Source organism: Borostomias antarcticus, assembly GCF_949987555.1.
Source record: "Borostomias antarcticus genome assembly, chromosome: 19".
NCBI classification, from domain to species: Eukaryota; Metazoa; Chordata; class Actinopteri; order Stomiiformes; family Stomiidae; genus Borostomias; species Borostomias antarcticus.
In genome coordinates, this window is record NC_140252.1 from 13142350 (window position 1) to 13164584 (window position 22235).

The 22235-nt window shown below is 50.5% G+C and overlaps 1 protein-coding gene across 1 annotated transcript in view; it reads left to right on the forward strand.

The window, feature by feature from the left end:
• Nucleotides 1–22235, forward strand: part of ptprk (protein tyrosine phosphatase receptor type K) — a 114123-nt gene that overhangs the window by 87019 nt on the left and 4869 nt on the right. The window contains exons 10-24 of the mRNA XM_084453757.1: nt 1–103; nt 323–524; nt 1193–1298; nt 5057–5327; nt 5523–5559; nt 10127–10262; nt 15286–15446; nt 17281–17486; nt 17882–17969; nt 18514–18590; nt 20096–20132; nt 20311–20408; nt 20501–20617; nt 21163–21317; nt 21708–21843. The exon at nt 1–103 is cut by the window's left edge and continues 7 nt beyond it. Of these exons, the coding sequence (XP_084309883.1) occupies nt 1–103; nt 323–524; nt 1193–1298; nt 5057–5327; nt 5523–5559; nt 10127–10262; nt 15286–15446; nt 17281–17486; nt 17882–17969; nt 18514–18590; nt 20096–20132; nt 20311–20408; nt 20501–20617; nt 21163–21317; nt 21708–21843 (1930 nt within the window). The remainder of the gene's footprint in view (nt 104–322; nt 525–1192; nt 1299–5056; nt 5328–5522; nt 5560–10126; nt 10263–15285; nt 15447–17280; nt 17487–17881; nt 17970–18513; nt 18591–20095; nt 20133–20310; nt 20409–20500; nt 20618–21162; nt 21318–21707; nt 21844–22235) is intronic.

Here is a 22235-nt window from a genome sequence, read left to right on the forward strand (position 1 = left end):
CCCGGTCCCCAGCCACTCCCTGAGGGCCACGCCCTGCGAGGACAAGATCTCCCTCTCCTGGAAAGAACCCCTGGAGCCCAACGGTGTCCTCACCCAGTATGAGGTACAGAGAAATGGAGGGAGGGAGGGAGGGAGAGAAGAGGGAGGGAGGAATATAACGCCTGTATGGGGAATGACAGGAAATGGAGGGCGGTTGGAACCTCAGATAAGCCAATCAAGCACCACCTCTACTTCCTACACCGTGGCTCCTATACGCACTCCTAAACCCCTTTCCTCCTCCTCCACCTCCTCCTCCACCTCCTCCTCCTCTTCCTCCAATCAGATCAGCTACAGCGGCGTGCGGTCCTTCGACCCCACTGTGTCCCTGCTGCGCCCCCCGCTGGTCGTGGCGCTGCCCTGCAACTCCTCCCGCCACGTCTTTTCCATGCTCCACCCGGGGACCACCTACCACTTCCTCATCAGGGCCTCCACCTCCAAGGGGTTCGGGCCGGCGACCACGCTCAACGTCACCACCAACATCTCAGGTAGACGACGCCACCCCCCCACTCCCCCCCAAACCCTTCAAAATCTATGTTCCTTTTCCGTTACAACTCCGACTTGGCTTGATTCCACGTCGTTGGGGATCCGCAGTTGTCAAATCAGGGTTCCTAAGTACCGCGACGATGAGAAGTGCCTTCACAGCTCTAGTCGGGAGTGCGTAGCTATGCCAGTGGGGGGCCGTATTGTCCGGTGACACCAGCCGTAGCCTTCGGTGAGAGAGGGGGAGGGGGAGAGAGAGAGGGAGGGGTGGGGAGGGGGGGAGAGAGAGGTGGAGAGAGAGAGAGAGGGAGGGGAGGGGGTGAGAGAGAGGTGCCAGCGCAGAGGAGGATAAGAGCATGTTCAGTGCTCTAGGCTGCTCTCAGCTCTAAGTGGCTACTTTAATGTAGGATATGTAATATGACTAATGCAGATATAATCACAGGAAATAAGCACTCCAGCTTTTATTGGGGGCGGCTATTGTGAATGTGTCTGAAGGGAGGCAGTTAGCAAAGACTTAATATAAGAGGGTGCATAGCGGCGTGTGCACCTGGATGGGCTAGATCCGAGTTGTGACTGTTGTAGCCAGTTTTAGCTAGCTCTGACAGTGTGCCGCTGGCGAGCGCACACTAAACCCCCCCCCCCCCCCCCCCCCCCCCCCGTCCTCCTTCCTCAGCTCCGACCCTGGAGGAGTATGACGGCTCGGAGGCCTTCCTGAACGAGACCGCCACCACCATCACCGTCCTGCTGAAGCCCGCACAGGCCAAGGGGGCGCCTATCAGGTGAGCCCGCCAGTCACAGGGCTGGGTTCTTGGTCTCGGGTGGGTCCATGAGGTGTGTTGCCCAATGACAGGGCTGGGTTCTTGGTCTCGGGTGGGTCCATGGGGTGAGTTGCCCAATGACAGGGCTGGGTTCTGATCGAGGGTGGGTCCATAGGGGTGAGCTGTCCAATCAGAGGGCTGGGTTCTGGTCTAGGGTGGGTCTGTTAGATGAGCTGGCCAATCACAGAGCTGGTTTCTAGTCCAGAGTGGGTCCATAAGGCTGAGCTGTCCCATCTGTCCAGACACACACATTTCAGTAACAGATTATGGTAACAGCCGTGGTATTGAAGTTGCATTAGTGTTAGAAACACACTTTAGTTGGAAAAAAAAAATTGTTGGTGCAGATGCAGTTGTCTCTGCTTATTGCCATACACTGTTGACATTAATCTCTTAATCTGATTCCACGTAGAGCACTATAAAAAATTTATAAACTGGATTGTGGATTATATTGTTTCAACAAAGACATTATTTCTGAAAAAGAATGTCTGCATCTGTATTGAGATATAAAATAATTATCTGCATCTGTATTGAGATATAAAACCAGAAGTGTTTTTTTGTTTTTACCGTGTTTTTATTTTAACTGAGGAACTGTCTCCTCACCACCTCACCACCACCCCTTCACTAGGGGACAGTCAACTACCGGTCAGGAAACCCATCTGTTCTCTATACATTAAAATATAATTCCTCATGAACTGTAGGCTAGCCCAGCGCTGACACAGGCTAGCTGACATAGGCTAGCTGACAGAGTCTAACTAACAGAGGGTAACTGACAGAGGCTAGCTGACAGAGGCGAGCTGACAAGAGGCTAGCTGAGGCTGCTTCAGGGAAGTGCAGCTGACTTGGAGGCCGTTTCTCCCTGTCTGTTGAAAGTGACAATTCTCCATGCGGCAGAGAATGTGGGGAGGACGAGGGACAGAGTGCCGGGCCCAGCGAGGACATACACTACTTGCAGCTGCTTTGCCCGCTGAGCTGTCTCTCTGCTGCGAGAGACAAAAGGCCTTTGTTTTATATACCATGCATTTCTTTTAATTGTTATGTTATGTTACGATATGACCTAGTGTACATTTTTATGCTTATTAAAAATGTCAATGAACAAAGTTGTGAAAAAACTAGAAATGGTGCTCAGAGCGCACAGACCTCTGCCCCTGAATGCATTTTGTGGCTCTGTTACAAGCCAAAATTGCATGGGCTCTAAATTGACCCATGCTACACCCCTCCACCGAGTTTCATGAAAATCAGTCTGGTAGTTTTAGTATAAACCTGGTATAAAAAAGGAGTGGAGGTGAATGGCTGGCTGGGTTTTGGCGGCTCGTGGACCCCCTCCATGATTTGGATCCGCTCCAAAATTTAATGAGTTCTAAGTTGGCCATGCTACACCCCTCCACCGAGTTTTAATAAAAATTGGTCCGGTAGGTTTTGCGTAATGGCTGGCCGTGTTTGGGCGGCTTTTGGACCCGCTCCATGATTCAGATCCACTCCAAAATGTAATGGGTTCTAAGTTGGATCATGCTACACCCTTCCACCAAGGTTTGTGAAAATCAGTCTGGTAGTTTTTGCGTAATCCTGCTCACAAACAATTGAACACACGCCACCAAAAACATTACCCCTTGCGCTGTCCCTAGGGCGGAGGTAAAAAGAAGCAAAGTATCGGCCCTGCTCCTCTCCGCTCATCGCGGTGGAGAGAGAGGGAGAAGGGGAAAGAATTGCCCTCTCTTTATGTGCCTCGAGTCGGAAGGGACACGACAGACATTAGGAAGCCGAACAGGCCCGCTAACTGAAGCGAAGAGGAGTTGGGTGGGCAGCTTTGTCGCTTACAGCGCTTACAGGAGAAAGAGCTAAAGGCCCGTCCTGATTCCCATCTCTCTCTCTGCGGCTCCGAGACCCGGAGCGCTTATACCCGCCAGAGAAACGCAGACAGGGTCACTAGCTAGTGAATCACACGCCATTATGTAGCACAGGCAACGAAAAACTACCGGAATACTTCCTAAATATCATTAATCAACTTCGGGTCAAAATAATATCTGTATACAAAGCACCGTCAGATTGGACAGATTGTAGCTGGGACTACAGCTACAGATTGTAGTTGTCACTGACCAGCTTCGTGTGTATGCGCGCTTATATGAGAGTGTGTCCAGTACGTGCATATGTGTCTACATTGTTTTTTCTGTGTGTTTGCAAGAGTGGGCGTTTGTGTGTGCGTGAGTGCATGAGCCTGTGTGTGTGCGCGCATACGTGAGAGTGTGTGTGTGTGCATGCGTGAGTGGGTTTGTGTGCGTGTGTCTGTGCACATACGTGAGAGTGTGCGTGTGTGTGTGCGTGCATGAGTGTGTGTGTGGAGGTAGAGAGCTAGCTGACCGCAGGGAGCAGCAGGACATCTGTTCAGCTCGTTTGTAGCAGTTTGTCATTGACAGGCCGTGCAGTGAGACTAGAGGACTGAGCACGCTCAGTAGTACTAGAGCTCCATATGGTGGAGCTATGGAGCTTTTACTCTATATAGATAGATAGATAGATAGATAGATAGATAGATAGATAGATAGAATAGATCTGCCTGCCTGTCTGGGTATCTTGTCTGCCTGCCTGTCTGTTTGCATACCTGTCTGTCTGTCTGTCTGGGGAATGTGTAAGAAAGAAAGACAGACAGACAGATATGCCCGGGGCAGCTATTGCGTAGGGTGTAGCTGGGGTATTAATAGTCTGGCGATACCAGACTTTTGAGATCTCCGCCTCCGAAAACCTGGAGACATCTCCATTGAAAAGCGTTGCTAGAACAGCGCCGAAAACCGACGCTACTAATCAGAACCACTCCCTACATCTCTACCAATCAGAACCACTCCCTACATCTCTACCAATCAGAACCACTCCCTACATCCCCAATAGTGTGAAAGACCCGCCTTACCAGATATTATGTCCTCCCAAAAAAACCAGAGTGGAGAATCAAAACAAAACATTCACCGCCCCATTAGGAAGGGCCGCCCTAAAGACGTTGGATTGCTTCTGCAATTTCAATCTCTCAAATTGTTCCCACACACTTTTGGCAACGAAATCTGGATGAATGCCTTCAGTCTCTAGTTGAGCACAGTGTTTAGACTCTAGACGTGTGAGTCTGGTCTAGGGTGTTAAGGCTGGTTAGATAGTCCTCCAGCTCTAGTGGTGGGATGGGTCTCCACGCCGGGGGCAGAGTAGTGGTTGTGTGGCCTGCTGCACATCTCTCTACTTTAGAACATGAGGAGGCCGGGGAGTGGTCACTAGTAGGGCTGTGCAATAAAATCGATACAGCAATACATCACCATTTTCTTCCGCGATACAGTATCAATTTTCCACAGTACAGTATCGATACAGAAAAAAAAAAAAAACTTTTACACTTTAAAGTTTTACACTTTAAAAAAAAAGTTTTTCCCCACAAGGAAAATATGCAGAACCAGACGGAATAGATATAGATATAGAAAATTAAAGCTCACCTCCATTGAACAGGGGATGGAGTTGTATTTTCAGCTGTATTTTAAAATCGCAATGTATCGCAATATGTATCGTATCGTATCTCAATGTATCATGATATGTATTGATATGAGGTCCTTGCCAATACCCAGCCCTAGTTGCTAGCTCTCTCTTCTTATTGGCTGCCCGAGGCGTCCTCTCCAGAGGTTCATCCAATGCCATCCAACCTTCCCTAGCAACCCCAGCAGCATTGGCTGATGCTCGGTGATGTCATCTCCCCCCAGCGCCTATCAGATCGTGGTGGAGGAGGTGATCCCCCACCGGACACGCCGCGAGGCCAGCGGTGACTGCTACCAGGTGCCCGTGTCCTTCCACAGCGCCTCCAGTGGCGGCTCGCCATACTACTACGCGGCCGAGCTGCCCCCGGGGAACCTTCCGGAACCGTCGCCCTTCACCGTGGGGGACAACAAGACATACCAGGGCTTCTGGAACGCTCCGCTGGCGCCCAGGAAGAATTATAACATCTACTTCCAGGCTGTCAGCAGCGTGGAGAAGGTCAGTGAGAGCCCTCTTAGCACGTCAATCACACCTCCTGGCCAATGGGCAGCTTTTCATCTCACCTCATTCGCTTCCCCTAAGCCAATGGCTGCACACCTTCAGACCTCAGCCACACCCCTTAGTTTTGGTTTGTCAGATGGCTTTGATTGTTGTCTTGACGCCATTTTGACAGAGTCTCTCTTTATTTTGCAGGAGACAAAGACACAGTGTCTTAAACTGGCTACTAAAGGTAAGTTTGTAAACTGACCCTCGCCTCTTGGCCATGTGTAGGTCCATTTATGGAATCTTCTCCTCCATATTCCTCTCCTCTTATTCCTCCCCTCCTCTCTCCTCCCGTATCCTCTCTTCTTCTCTGCTCTCCCCTCTTTTCTCCTCTCATTTCCTCTCCTCTTCTCCCCTCCTCTCCTCTCTTGGCCTTCCTGTCCTCCAGAGAACAGCTACGCTATAGGGAAGGAAAAAGCTGAATGATTATATCATGCTTATTTGTGATGTTTGCTTTGGTAAAGTACACTATTGTACTGAGCAGCTTTGTTGTGTGGATGGGGTGGAGACACTGGTTGGCTGGTATTAGACAGGTATGGCTGGTTTATCTGGACAGATCTGACTGATCTTTTATGTGTTTTATCTGGATCATTCTGTCATCTCCACCCAGTGTGTTTTAGGAGATATAAAACATATGGTGTTGGATTATAGTGGCATGAAAGTGCAGTGTTTACATAATCCCCAGACATCTGGCAGAGTTAGCTTGTCCTCTTTGCTTCTAGCTGGCTCCTCCTAGCTGGCTCCCCCTAACTCCTCCTAGCTCCTTCCAGCTCCTCCACCTGGCTTGCGCCTCCTTGCTCCCAGCTAGCTCCTCTTAGCTAGCTCCTCCTAGCTCCTAACTTATAATAATAATAATGAATTGTATTTATATAGCACACTTTAAAATGCAGGACAAATCTCAAGGTGCTACACAGAGTGCAGTAAAAAAAAGCAAAAAACAAAGGGCAATAACTGGCTAAAATAATTTAACAATTAAAACTAGGATTAATGACAAATATTAAATATGAAAATAAAATAAATCTAATAATGATAACAATAATAATAATCTAGTAGATTATTATTATTATTATTATTATTAGGCGGCACGGAACAGGTGTGTTTTTAGACTAGATTTAAATACAGTGATGGATTCTGAGGCCCGGATGTTTCCTGGGAGCTGGTTCCACAGGCGTGGCCCCAGAGTGGAGAAGGCACGGTCTCCCATTGTAGCCAGCTTGGTGCAGGGGACAGCTAGCATGTTCAGTTCGCTGTCTGACTGGAGGGACCTAGATGGGGGCTTTGGGCGAAATGAGTTCTTGGAGGTAGGCGGGACCAGTGTGGTTGATTGCTTTGAATACCAGGAGGAGGAGCTTGAAGGTGATGCGTTGGTTGATGGGAAGCCAGTGGAGGGAGTGAAGGACTGGGGGTGATGTGTTCTGACTTTCGGGTTTTGGTGAGAACCCGGGCAGCACTGTTTTGGACATATTGCAATCGCTGGATGGTTTTGGTGTGGAGTCCTGCAAGCAGGGAGTTGCAATAGTCAATACGGGAGGTGACGAAAGCATGGACCAGTTTTTCAGCATCACGCGGGGAGAGTATGGGTCTTAACTTTGAAATGTTTCTCGGGTGGTAGAATGATGTTTGGCAGACAGCTTTGACATGTGAGTCAAATGACAACATTTGGTCAAGTTTGACGCCCAGGCTGGTAACCAGTGAGGAGAGGGAGATGGTGTGACCGTTGATGGTGATATGGGAGATGCCAGCCTGTTTGGTTTGATGGGGAGTGCCGATGAGGATGGCTTCTGTCTTGCTTCCATTGAGTTGGAGAGAATTGTTGTTCATCCAATGGTGGATGTCAGCAAGACAGTTGGTAGCCTGGGTGATAGCCAGATGTTTGTCAGGGGAGGTTTGGAGGTAGATTTGAGTGTCGTCCGCATAGAAGTGGAAGTTGATGTTATGGCTTCTGAGTATCTTTCCAAGGGGGAGGAAGAGCAGAGGCCCCAAAACTAGTGATCTTCTCCCAGTTCCACCTAACTCCTCCTAGCTCCTAGCCTGCCTTTCCTAGCTAGCTTCTCCTAGCTCCTAGCCTGCCTCTCCTAGCTAGCTCCTCCTAGCTCCTAGCTTGCTCCTAGCTCCCCAGGTCATAGCTTGCCCCTTCTAGCTCCATGCTTGCTCAAACACAAGTGAGTTTTGGGTGACTGTTTCTCTGGCCCAACACTTTTTGTGAAATAAAGATCGATGCATTTTCCATTGGTCATTCCAGGTATTCCTTGGTCTCCTACAGTATGTCTATGATCATACTGGAACATGAATACTATGACACTTGGTGATCATCAATCAATCAATCAAACTTTATTAATATAGCGCATTTCATACACAAAGGCAACACAGTGCGCTTCACAGAAAGAAAGGGGGGCTCGAGATACTCCTCCTACCCCTAATTCTAGCCAAAAAACAGTTGATCTATTAGGTTAAAGATGCTGTACAGACATTATGACATTAAGCATAGAGGCTCACATCTCACTGTATCCCCTGAGTTATAGCCTGTATTTCATCTGTCAAATAAAAAAAAAGAGATTGTATAAAAAAAAAAAAATATCAGTCAAAACTTTAGCCAAGCAATTGTTTTTGTTTTGGGACTCCTGTCACTGTGAGTTAGACGCCCTTGTGTCATCAGAGGGCTACATGCCCCCGAGGTTGTCAAAGCAACACTGGCTGCCTTGCAATAAGACTAGCCTGCTCGTCACCACGGAAAATAGATTTTCATTTAAAGCAGGGGATTTTATCATCCAAATGGTTGTGTAATCCAATTCCATTAGACTTTCTCTCAGTCTTCTGTCAGGAATTTATCTTATGAGCGGTGACAGAAACATAAGTATTCTGGAGGCGAGACAGGGATTATGTCAGAAGCAATACTGAGCAGCATCAGGATAGATTAATACCCTTTTAACTGATGTCACCATCCTTACCGCTCGTAGCTCTGGAGAGGGAGGGGCAGGGGGGCTTCTTAGAAACTCCTCCTCTGGAGATCTACTGCCCCAGTCTGCAGTTTTATTGGCTACCAATTGTGGATGAAAGGCCTTCCGCTTTGTCTATGTAACAGCGCCAGACAGTGGAAGAATGCTCGGCCAGACCGGAGCGAGGTCATTCTATCTTGCTCGTCTTTATTGTTTATGAAAGGTGAACCTGCCCTCTGGCAGAAAAATACAGACACTCGAACGAATGCGGGCTCATTGTTCAAGGGGAAAGGCACCACTTTAACCCCGTCAGAGGTCTTGAGAGCTTAAGAGCAGGCTGGAGCGTTTGGGGTCGCGACTCGCTGGAGGGGAGGGGCTGTCTGGGGCTATTGTGCTGCCTGCCCCCTGCCCTGGGGGGAGTGAAAGGGAGGGTGTGGGGGGGGATCTGGCGCTAGTGTGCCCCCGTCCCAGAAGGAAGGGGGGGGGGTGATGAGACGGTAAATGAAGAACCCCGTAGTGTAATAGTGAAGTTGGATTTGACCCCTCAGAGACCTCATGGTCTCGGAGTGTAATGCATCACTTCACTCACGCCATGTCTGAGGGAACAAGCTTTCTTCTCTTACCGCTGCCGATCCTTCGTTGATCGATCGGCTACAGTAGGGCATGGCGTGGAGAGGTCAGGGGTCAGGACCTGCTGTAGGAGTGGCTGTCTGACACGCCCCGCTAAATGAGAACATCTGGCAAAGAGCTGAGAAAACAGAAGGAGAGAGGGATTATGATCTACTTTGCGAGAGCCGTGTTTCCAACCTGGATTATTGGATCTCTTGTTCTATTGTGTTACGCTGCTATTCTGATAATAACAGATTGTACGTTGCTTCTAGTTCTTTCTTTGAAAGAGGAGAGGCACTTTGTCTGTAGCTGTTGGTACACTATGTTGCATTACAATACAGTCATTTAGCAGATGCTTTTATCCAAAGCGACTTAGAATAATTGCATTTAATATAATCAGTGCACTACTCGCCAGAACTCAAGTGCATCTCCTTTCTAAACAAGTGACTAAGAGCATAATCTAGTGCCGAAGCCAAAGTGCAAGAGTAGCAAAATATAAAGGTGGTTAAGAGGGAGGATCCTAGTAGTGCTTCTTGAAGTGGTGAGTTTTGAGCCTCTGGCGAAAAGATCGGCAGGATTGTTGTCGGTGTGTTGATTGCCGTCATCATACTACTTCCTACTGCTTTTGAAGATTTTTTGATCTGATTAAAGGTTGCGAAGGAGGCTAGGACAAAAAATGTTGTGAAGGGAGGTAGGACATTCTCCAGGTGGCGCAGCCCAAGGCATGCGGCATTGCGCAACAATTGAGACAGGGAGACCGAAATTCCAGCCGCCTGAGTTGCGCGGTCGTCGCACAACACAAAGCTACAGTCACAATCCCTGCTGCTGTTTTATGTGTCGTTTTTCTCACCCTTATTTCATCAGGCAAGTCATTCACCAGGCAAGGATCCTTCCACTGTATGGCACTGTTTCATAGACAAAGAGGAAGGTCAAGCACCCACACAGATAGACTGTACTTGGAATAGAATTCTAATTGCTGTCATTGTTGCAGAATGTCAATTTGTGGCTTGTTTTGCAGTGTGCTCTGGGATTGAGCTCTGTTGGGAGACTGACCCTAGTATTCTCAGGGGGGTTTGGTACCAGGCCGGGTCACGGCAGACGATGGGCAACTAACATTGTCTAAACATTGTATAGCATTGCGCTGTATAGATGTTGCATTAACATGTTATGAACGTTGTACTAATGTTATCTGGACGTCGGGCTCTGTAGGTGCGACGGAGGAGCCTGAGGTGGTGCCGGACCCGGCCAAGCAGACCGACCGTGTGGTGAAGATCGCCGGCATCAGCGCCGGCGTGCTGGTCTTCATCCTCCTGGTGCTCGTAGCCATACTGCTGGTCAAGAAGAGGTGAGTGACCCGCAGGTCTACGCCCGTCTGTCCAGTGTTCCAGCATACACACGCTGAAGACGTGAAGATTCACACACACACACACACACACACACACACACACACACACACACACACACACACACACACATACATACACTGACAGAAAGATGGTGGTCAGAAGCAGTGTTGCTGAAACCAGGGAGATGGTAGAGAGTTGTAACAGAAGTGTGCTTCTACAGGCTCTGCAGTCCACTTTCTCTTCTCACTCTCTCTCTCTCTTTATATGGCCCACAGCGCCCCCATGTGGACATTTACCAGAATTGCGCTTTCACTTTTACCACTATAATAATATCAAACTCTTAGACAAAAGAGAATGAGTAATATAATCATAAGTATAATCATAAGTTTTGTCATAAGGCTGTCACTGTGTTAGGTTGAGGTCAGGGAGAACAGAAAGCTCTAGAATGTTAATATAGATCAGCTTGCGTGCCTTCTCACATATTCAGCCAATCAAGACTGATCAGGGTCAAGTAGGGAACCGCTTCTTTGTCGCCCCCCTCATTAACCCCTCCCCTTCCCATTTTCTAGCCATGGGTCAAATCCCCTTCCCTCTCCTCCTCCACCCCTCCCTCTCTCCTCAACACTCTTCTCCTCCTCCATCCCTCCCTCTCTCCCTCCTCTCTCCTCCACCCCTCCCTCTCTCCCTCCTCTCGCCTCCATCCCTCCCTCTCTCCCTCCTCTCTCCTCCATCCCTCCCTCTCTCCCTCCTCTCTCCTCCATCCCTCCCCTTCTCCCCTCCCTCCTCTCCGCCTTTCCTCCCCCTCTCCCCTCCTCCATCCCTCTCTCTCTCTCCCCTCCTCCCCTCCTTACCTCCCTCTCTCCCCTCTCTCTCTCCTCTCCATCCTTCCCCTCCTTCCCTCTCTCTCCCCACTCCCTCCTTGCTTTCCTCTCTCCTCCATCCCTCCCTCTCTCCTCTCCCTCTTCTCCTCCTCCATCCCTCCTTCTCCCTGGCTGTTAGTGATTGAGGGGAGCGAGCAGTGAGACGAGAGAGAGAGAGAGAGAGGGAGTGAAAGGAGAGAGAGAGAGGGAGTGAAAGGAGAGAGAGGGAGCGAAAGGAGAGAGAGAGAGAGAGGGCGAGGCGGCTGCTGACTGACGTGCTCGGGGTGACAACCACCCCTCCCCCTCGCCCCCCTGTGCCCCCACCCCCGCCAGACGGAGTAGAAATGAGTCTCTATCAGAGTGTCTCTCTGCCCCAGCATCCTCCCAGAATCACAATGAGGGCTGCCTTTGTATCCACACACACACACACACACACACACACATACACACACACACGCACACATACATACACACATACACAGGACAGGACAGCTGACGATCCCCACACATGGATGTTCCATTATGCTGTAACACTCTAATGTCATGCGTGTGAATCGAGGGTTGATGTGATACCATGTTCAGTACCCAGGGCTTTATGGCACGGTAGCTGTGTTGTATGTCACACAGGCTTATTACATTGCTGCCTGAGATGTAGGAGATATGAACCCTACAGTCACACAGATTATAATAATCGGGGCCATACCCCGGTATGCCGCCCTGTCAGGAACCATTCATTGCGCCATTAACTTTTGCCACTCAGCCCGAACTTGAGCATCTACAGATATTATTTTGTTACTTGAAGTGAAGATTTTTCTCTGAGGTGGCTTCACTCACAGCCCCCCAGCGTTTATGTAAAAAGCACTTTTTTGCACTTAAACAGCACATATCCACCTAGCCTGACTCATGGTTTCACCACCCTGATCACATGATCTCACATGCTGTTTACGTTCTCTATCAGAGAGCGATCACATGATCAGGGTGGCGATGCCAAGCTAGGTAGAGAGAGATCACGTGATCAGGGTGGCGAAGTCAGGCTAGGTAGAGAGAGATCACATGATCAGGGTGGCGAAGCCAGGCTAGGTACAGTATGTGCTGTTTTTTTTATATAAAAGCTCGGGGGCTGTGAGTCAAGTCACCTGGGAGAAAAGGCTCTCTTCACTTCGGTGAGTAACAAAATAATATTATCTATACCCAAGTGACAAAAGTGAACGTCACAATGAATGGTTCTTGACAGGGTGGTATACCAGGGATGTAGCTAGCCCAGACTACCCTCCTGGACCAGGTCTAAGATCATATAACTGCCAGGGCAGTGTGTGTGCGTGTGTGTGTGTGCGCGTGTGTGCGCGCGCAGGTGCGTGTACATGTGCATGCAGGTGTGGGTGTGTGTGTATGAGAGAGAGAGTGTGTAGAGCAGAACTCTTGGGAGGAATATGAATCATGTCTTTCTGCCAAATGTTCCAGTTGTCATTACCAGGAGAGCAATGCTGTTCTGTTCCACTTCCTGGTTCACTAGTCACCAGAGGCAGTGTTCTGTGAAAGAGTGGTTTCCCATGGTCTCCTGGGTAACTGTCTGCCATTCGCCTGATTGGTGGACCAAGGACATCTCTGATGTGTTATTCTGTTTTCCTGAAAGGTCATAAAGCTCATATCATGCTGAAAAGTGAAATATCATATATCATGTCTAAAGGTTAAAGGTCATACCATGTACAAAGGAATGCTGTGACTGTACCAACGCTAGTTACCATGGAGATCGATACTCATGGGCCAGATCCATCTCATTGACCTTCTAAGGCAGAACCAATCAATGTTCACCATACTGGGAGAATTACCAATGAGTGCCCCCCATCCAGAAATGAACCTAGAAGATACTGCATCTTTAAAATGGTGGTACATGGCTTGCTTTGCAGATCGAAAGCTGCTTGGTCCTTAGTTTGGCAGCTGTGCTCAGACAGAATATGCCTCAAGCACTTGCTTTGTGTCACAAGTTCTTAAATCTAATGATGATTGGCTAGGATGTGTCCAGAGCAAGCAACAGCCCGTCCAATCAATTAATGTTTTAATGCATGTCAGAGAAACGGATCACTATTCTAAATTCAGCCAGATCTAGAGTTGAATGACTTGCATGTTTGTAATAAACTTAATTTTCTTCACACCATCTTCAGTGATACCGAAACTTAAACTGCATGTGTCTCACATTTAAAGTACTGCATGCCACATGAATCTAGGAGTAGGTGATCAACCAAACAGATTTTTTGTTGTCTTGCTACCTTTTTCTGCTTTTGTTGAACGGGACTGAATCCCAACCTGCATATTCATCATCGTTTCTCTATCCTGCTTTCTGATTGGCCAACCAGGAGGAGCTACTATTCATACTCTTATTACCTGTAAGTAAACACAAACAACAAAGTAAACAAACAAACCACCACAACACACAGTGAGTCTTTCCCCGGGTAGTTTGTTAGTGTTTTAAAGATGCAGTATCCTTTTTTCAAGTGGAAACACATTTCGCTCAGACCAATTCCATCGTCATTGACCAACTTCCAACATGCCTCCAAACCCTCTAAAGTCTGGATGACCCAAGCGGTGTTATTTGAAAAAAGAATGCTGCACTCGTGTCCCGTATTCTCTGTGTGTGCGTGTGCATGTGGGTGTGTCCACACGTCATGTGATCATCCATCCATCCCATCCACTGGACCACCGGTAGGGTAAATCTCTACTGCACGTGCTCAGTGCAGCCTCTCGCTCTCTCTCTCCGGCTCTTTCCTAGCGGTCGATATGAGTCTCGGGTGCACAGGGCTTCCTGTTGAGGTGGTGACGGTCTTCTTCTGTGGTGACGACTTAGCCAGTCCTTCCTGTCTCCTGCCTTGTCCTAGGTCTGCCCAGGCGTGCAAATACTCTCCTAGATCCCTCATCCCCTAGGTACCCCATCTCCAGCCTGTAGCTCTCACCAGTCTCACTACAGAGACGATATGCGTGTCCCTTTGGTCAGGCAAGGTGCTCCCCTCTCCTTCCTCCCCCTCTCCTCTCCTCCCTTTCTTCTCCTCTCCCTTCCTCTCTCCTCTCCTCTCACTTCCTGTCCTCCCCTGTCCACTCCTTTTGCCTCCTCTCCTCCCATCCTCCTCCTCTCTCCTCTTCTCTCTGCTCCCTTCCTCTCCTCCCAGCTGTCCTCCCCTCTCCTCTCTTCTCCTCCCCTCTCCTCTCCTCTCTCCTCCTGTTCCCTCTCCTCTCTCCCCCCCTCTCCTCTCTTCTCCTCTCCTCTCCTCTCTCCTCTCCTCTCCTCTCTTCTCCTCCCGTCCCCTGCCCTCTCTCTTCTCCTATAAATAGACAGCCCACCATAATAGATGCCACCCCCATCTATGTGACACACAGGCACCTGTCCAGGAGAAATCAGCCAATCAGTGAGTGTGTATCTCAGAGGGTCTTGCCAGACTCCAGAGAGGGGGGGATGGGGGATGAGTAAGATAAGTGGGAGCATGCCTTCCTCCCTCTCCCTCAGTCCAGGGCAAACCGCTGCATGGCTACCGAGCTTGAGATCCGGTCCTACAACCCTCCCCTGCTCTACTGATGCATAACTGTAACTGTACTGCGCCTGTTAACTGATATATGCCTGTACTGATCTGGGCAAAAAGGGTCTGTATCCAGGAGTATCCAAACTTCCTGATGTCATATCTGGAGCATATCGGAACGCAGGAACGGCATGTTAGGACACCATTGTGCAATATTGATGACATACTGTACAGAATACTGTATAATTATAATATAACCAATTCTCTGTGCCCTAACACGCTGCACACCGATATGGTCCCATTCCTGAGTTCTAATATGCAACGGATTTGACAGATTTGGATATTCCCAGAGACAGACCCCTTTCTCGCCTGTAGCTGTACTGATACGCAGGTCCCTGACTAGGACCCCGGCTGGAACTGTTCCCTATGGTTACCTCACCCTACAAACACACCCGTTTTCTCTCTTGCACTTATACAACCCGGGTGCTAGAATGCCGGCCCCAATGCTCTGTTGTCATGGAAACGGCCTGTCCTCCCCCCCCCTCACTCCCTCCTCCCCTCCCCCCCCGCCCCCCCCACCCCCACTGTTTCCGTTGGTGACGGCCGCCCGGCAGCAACTCGCAACGTGTCCAACGCCTCTCTCCGCTCCCCTCCAGGAAACTGGCGAAGAAGCGCAAGGACGCCATCGGCACCACGCGGCAGGAGATGACCCACATGGTGAACGCCATGGACCGCAGCTACGCCGACCAGAGCACGCTGCACGCCGACGACCCCATGTCCGTCACCTTCATGGACTCCCACAGCTTCAGCAACAGATGTGAGTACCGGGGGGAGGGGGGGAGGGGGGCGGGGGTCACCCGTCTTTCTTTTGATCTCTTTCTTTCTGTCGTTCTTTATTTCCACCTCGCTTTCTTCCTTCTCTTTATTCGCTCGGTACGAAAACGAACGATGCATATTTTCATTGGGTTCGATCAGCATTACTGTAAATGTGCCGCCCGATAAGGCGGACCAGCCGGTCAGCAGGTGTGATTCAGCGGCGTCGGGACGCCCGACATGTCCTCACTGTGTTTCTCTCTCCAGTGCCTAACGACCCTCTGGTGCCCACGGCTGTGCTAGGTGAGGCTGGGGGTGCAGCCCGTCCTGCATGTGTCCCCAACCCTCCACCCCCACCCCCCCCCCATCACCTCCCGTCTCAGTCCCACACACCCCTCTGCAGCCTCTGTGACGGCGTGTCACGGCAATCCTAGATTAACCGCTGGCGTGTCCGTCCAATAGCGCGCCATCCCCATTCGTGCCGATAGACACTTCAGTAGAACACCAGTAGAACACCGCGGTAGATTAGCGTAGTGGACGTCATGACCAGTGCCAGCACGCCCCCTCCTTTCTCTCTCTCTCTCTCTCTCTCTCTCTCTCTCTCTCTCTCTCTCTTTCTCTCTCTGTCCCAGCGGAGGTCTTCATGTCAGGACAAGAACTGCGGTCTGACAGGGAATTAAAACGCGGCCCCAGGCCGGAGGCTGGCCTGTGAAAAACAGCTTATTTTAGCTCCCTGCTCTCCGCCAGCTCCTAATGGGAAGTGAAGGGGGAAGTCACGCTCCATCTCAGCCAATCATGTCACAAGAGGCGATAACCAATCGGACTTTGCAAATGGGGGTAGACTTGTCGGTTAGTAGATTAACACGACTTCTAGTTTGTAAATTAACGCAGCTGTCAGGTCGAGTTTCGGTCAACACTGATAGTTTGGTTTATTAACCTGTCAGTATTGTACCAGGCTAGCGCCACCAGAGGGCAGCGTTTCTCCTGCGTCTCAGCCTTTGTCACAGCACAGCACTGCCGGACGAAACCCCTCCCACTGATCCAGAGTCATCCCAGTATCAAACGGCGAATAGCGACACAACTTTTTTTCCCTGCATTGATCTAGTGGGTAGGTTGTCTATGGGGATGCGTCGCATTAAAATGGCCGCCGCTTGTTAGAAGACAATAGCCACCCCTCCTTTCACCCTGTTCAGTCCATCTGTCTGAGTTACGTAGTTCTTATGACGAGCTTCGTCCCTCCCATGAGTGTGTGTGTGTGTGTGTGTGTGTGTGTGTGTGTGTGTGTGTTGTGCCATCAGAGTTCATGTTGTGTTTTGCGTGTGTTAGGTCCCCTCCCGCAAAGCTCGCTGTCTTTGCGAAGTGTTTCCCTCCACGTTTGTCGCGATGGATGACGCCTCAGTCATGCTGCGGGCTGAGTCATGTCACGGCATCATCCACGTCTGGCATCATCCACGTCTAGAGACCCCGTGTGAATGACTCCATAGACTCTGTGTGAATAACCATAGACCCCATGTGAATAACCATAGACCCCATGTGAATAACCATAGACCCTGTGTGGTGATATTCACCGATGCTGACACCTCTATGTCCCGTTTCTTTCCTTGCTGCCCCGGCTCTAAAGTGCCCATCACTGGTAAGTGTGTGTGTGTGTGTGTGTTGAAGGCTCAGGGGTGTTTGAGTCCGAGCGTCGACGGTCCTGCTGACGATGCTCTCCACGTGTGTGTGTGTGTGTCACGTGCGACATAGAGACACAGAACGGACGTCGCTGACCTGCTGCCTGCCTCTCTGACTCTCGTCTTCCTCTTCCCCCCTACCATCCGTGTCATTTCCTGTCGCAGACGAGAACCACTCGGCGTCCGCGGCGGCGGCGGCGGTGGCGGTCGAGTCCAGCCGCCTGCTGGACGTGCCGCGGTACCACTGCGAGGGGACGGAGTCGCCCTACCAGACGGGCCAGCTGCACCCCGCCATCCGCGTGGCCGACCTCCTCCAGCACATCAACCTGATGAAGACCTCCGACAGCTACGGCTTCAAGGAGGAGTACGAGGTACAGCGCCCGGAACGTAGTCGCACACACACACACACACACGAACACGTAGGGGGAACATACACACACACGAACACGTAGGGGGAACATACACACACACTAACATGTAGGGGGAACATACACACACACAAACACGTAGGGGGAACACACACACACACTAACACGTAGGGGGAACATACACACACACTAACACGTAGGGGGAACACACACACACTAACACGTAGGGGGAACATACAGAGAACCCTTTAGACACACGTGGACGCACCCAGAGCATGAGCACGGAGACACACACACACTCACATTCACATGCAGGTCATAAACACGCACGCATAGAGCAAACTCAATGTACACACATATCTCGGCACAGTCTGATAACCGTCTTCTCTCTCCACCAGAGTTTTTTTGAGGGCCAGTCAGCCTCTTGGGACGTTGCTAAGAAAGAACAGAACAGAACCAAGAACCGCTATGGCAACATCATTGCATGTAAGTGTCACAGGACTGCCATGGCAACAGACCACCTTCATGATCTACCTCTCATTAGGGTTGAGGCTACTGATGCTTCAGAGAGAAAATATTGCACAGTCAATTTATAAGCATTGCCTATTGGACAGCAGCTGTTCAAACATGTTAGCATGTGAAAGATTTATCTTGATTGTGTAGATTTAGGAAGTACAAAGATTGTTAATGAGTTCTAATTTATTTGACTAGTTTTTGTACTAGTTAGCATTCTAGTAGTTAGAGAGGCCGCTAGTGTATGCCTGATTGTATAGACAACCATTCTAGAGAAATCCTTTCAAAGTGTCCTCTACTGGTTAGTGTACTGGTTAGTGTACTGGTTAGTGTACTGGTTAGTGTATTTGTTAGCAAGCCCGCTAACGCGTGTCGCGATTATGTACCGGACGATCATTCTAGCGAGTGATCCTCTCAAAGAAGCGTCCTCCAGTCGGCTGGTTAGTGTACTAGTCAGTCGACTGGTCTAGTGTGTTTGTCGGCAAGCCCGCTAACGCGTGTCGCGCTTGTGTACCAGACGATCATTCTCGAGTGATCCTGCAACCGATGGAAGACGATCCGTCGTCCGATTACATCAACGCCAACTACATAGACGTAAGTGGCGCCGCCCCCTCCGCCCTCCGCCAGCGCGCAAGACGCACCGCTCCCCCTCTCGTATGTCCGCAGGCCTCCTACGCATGCCTTCTGTCTCCTATATATACAATACAGCTTTACCCCCTCCTCCAATCAAAGTGCCCGTTACTCACTGACATCTGTTGTGCTTTCTTTCACTCTTGCCTTTTATTTGGGCTGTAGATTTGGCTGTACAGGGATGTAAGTATCACTGTGGATACCTCTCGTCCCCCTTCCTCTCCTCCTGCTTTCCTCGCCTCCTCCCCCCCTCTCTCTCTCTCTCTCTCTCTCCCTCTCTCTCTCTCCCCCACACACACTGCTGCTGGCCTCTGCTTCTCTTAACCCATCCTGCATGGAGACTCCCAAGATGTTCCGCTGAGATGCTCCTGCCGTCTTTTGCCTCTTTCAGTTCCTCCATGCTTCGTCCACCGCCCGCTGCTGTCGTGTCTGTGTCCCCCCCCCACACACACACACACACACCTCCAGTGCCCCCCCCCCCCCCCCCTGCTGTCATCCCTGGCTACAGCCTCGTCTCCAGCCCAGCCCCCAACCCCCTGACTCACAAGCCCCCAGACCCCGACCCCCAACCCAGTTCCTGCTCCCAGCCCCCGGCGGCGAGCCCCAACGTCGGCCCCAGAACCCTTCCCAGGCCCAAAACGCAGAGTCCCGGACCCAGGTCCAGTGAACCGCTAAAGCCCGCTGTGTACTCGCTGTTTAACGACGCACGCGCGGAGACAAGCGCCTCATTTAGCGGTGTGTTGATTTCCGAGAACCTGCGCAGCCAAAAGCTCCAGAGGAACGCGGGAGACGCGTGGTAGCCATCTTTTGCACGCGTAGTTAAAAGCAAGTATACCGCGGTCTTTCCAAGTCACAACACCAATCACCCCCCCAAAGCCTTAAGCTACTGCACAGTCGTGTCAGAAATATGTCTCCCGGCTGCGCAAATACTAATTTTGCAGCCAAACCCAGCCAGGCCTAACCCAGCGGCCAAGCCCAGCCATGGCCCTGTCTACAGTCCAGCCCCAAAGCCCAATTCCAGCACCAGCCCTTATCCCAGCTGCACACCCTCCCAAACGTCCAGCTCCAATGCCAAGCCCTACCTACACCCCAGCCCCAAAATCCTCAGCCCTAGACCAGCTCCGGACCCGTTCCCCTCTCAAACTAAACGCCAGCCCTGCTTCTTACACCCCTGAAGTCTGCGTTGGTGGAGGAGCTCCACAAGACCTTTGAGCAGATTCCCTATAAAGAGGTGCAGGCTCAAGCGGTTGAACATTTGGGCCAGTATATGTCCTGGGCTGACCCCCCGTATATGTCCTGGGCTGCTGTGTACGTATACAGTAGTTTAGGACGGTCGTCCAGTGCTTCCATGTTCCTCCAGGATGGGGGCTGAGGCATGGCGCTGTGTAGAGGTCTCTTGTTGCTCTGTGGGAGGACTTCCTCCCCTGGCCTCGTCTCAACGCTGTTCTCTCTGCTCCTCTCCCTCACAGGGATACCAACGGCCAAGTCACTACATCGCAACCCAAGGTGAGACAATACTGATGTCCTTATTAGACCGGGACCCAGTGTGTGTTCGCTGTACTGAGTGCCGTGGGCGCGGTTGATCTGAGGGGCAGCAGTGACGGTTGGTCTTTGTGTGTGTGTGTGTGTGTGTGTGTGTGTGGTGTGTGGTGTGTGTGTGTGTGCGCGTGTGTGTGCGGCCCAGGTCCGGTCCACGAGACGGTGTACGACTTCTGGAGGATGGTCTGGCAGGAGCAGTCAGCTTGCGTCGTCATGGTGACCAACCTGGTGGAGGTTGGACGGGTAGGTCGCGCATCACTGTCCATGTGTGTGTGTGTGTGTGTGCGTGTGTGTGTGTGTGTGTGTGTATACTTAATGTTCTCTACCATGTCCAGGTGAAGTGCTACAAGTACTGGCCCGATGATGCGGAGGTGTACGGGGACTTCAAGGTCACGTTCGTGGAGGTGGAGCCTCTGGCCGAGTATGTCGTCAGGACCTTCACTCTAGAGAGGGTGAGTCTCTACTACCCACCAATCAGAGAGCTACTTCCTGACACACTGACCAATCAGGGAGCTGGTTAAGTGGTTCATTGATGACTTGAGCAGTAAGGTGGTGTAGTTTCCAAATTGCGCAGTAAAAACGTGTGATGTTCATTGCAAGGATAGTTCCGTTGTACTACACAAATCTAGGGCCATTGTTCACTAACCTTAACATTTATTATGTTTTTAAGCTGCGTGAGATAGCTCTTTTTATAGTTAAATATTCACTATTTAAACTATTTGTTTACGAATTTCCCTTAGCAAGACCCCCCAAAAACATTTTTGTGACTTGCAACCGAATGAGACATGTTTATTTATTATTTTTGAATTTCAGTGTACTGGTTAGTACACTGGTGGAAATGACGCGTTTTTCAATGTCCGTATACCGCCAGTTACCTCCCGCCACTTTAAACACAGGCAAATTGCTATTAGGCTGTGCAATATGCAGCGTTTAATGAGATGGTTATGAAAGAGTTTTTAATATGACCTAACGGGCGAGTGATTGTTATCTCTCTCAGAGAGGCTGTAATGAGCTCCGGGAGGTGAAGCAGTTCCACTTCACCGGCTGGCCAGACCACGGTGTTCCCTACCACGCCACGGGCCTGCTGTCCTTCATCCGCCGCGTCAAGATCTCCAACCCGCCCAGCGCCGGGCCCATCGTGGTCCACTGCAGGTAGGAGCACGGATACCTGTCTGTCGGCCTGGCTGCGTGCCTGTCTGTCTGCTTTTCCGCCTCTCTGTTTTGTCTGCCTCTCTGTCTGTCTGTCTGTCTGTCTGTCTGTCTGTCTGTATTTCTTTGTCTAGCCCAAGTCTAACCCTGACTGGCTGTTGATCTCTGTGCCACACTAACCTCCCCCCTCTCTCCTCTCTCTCTCTCCCCGTCTCTCTCCCTATCTCTCCTCTCTCTCCCTGTCTCTCTCTCCCCTGTCTCTCTCTCTCTCCTGGTCTCTCTTCTCTCTCTCCCCTGTCTCTCCTCTCTCTCCCCCTCTCTCTCCCTGTCTCTTCCCCTGTCTCTCTCTCTCTCTGTCTCTCTCTCTCTCTCTCTTTCTGTCTCTCCTCACAGCGCGGGAGCAGGCCGTACAGGATGTTACATCGTGATCGACATCATGCTGGACATGGCGGAGAGGGAGGGCGTGGTCGACATCTACAACTGTGTCAAAGCTCTACGCTCCCGACGCATCAACATGGTACAGACAGAGGTGACTACTCTATAGGCCATTCCACCCCCCCCCCACACACACACACACATCACCCTGCACGCCTAACACACACACACACACCATCCCCATGATACGCCCTCCTCACCTAACACGCATTCACCCAACACAAGCACCATACTTCCCACGCATTCACCCAACACAAACACTATACTTACCACTCATTCACCCAACACAAACACCATACTTACCACTCATTCACCCAACACAACACCATACTTACCACTCATTCACCCAACACAAACACTATACTTACCACTCATTCACCCAACACAAACACTATACTTACCACTCATTCACCCAACACAAACACCATACTTACCACTCATTCACCCAACACAACACCATACTTACCACTCATACACTTCACTAGC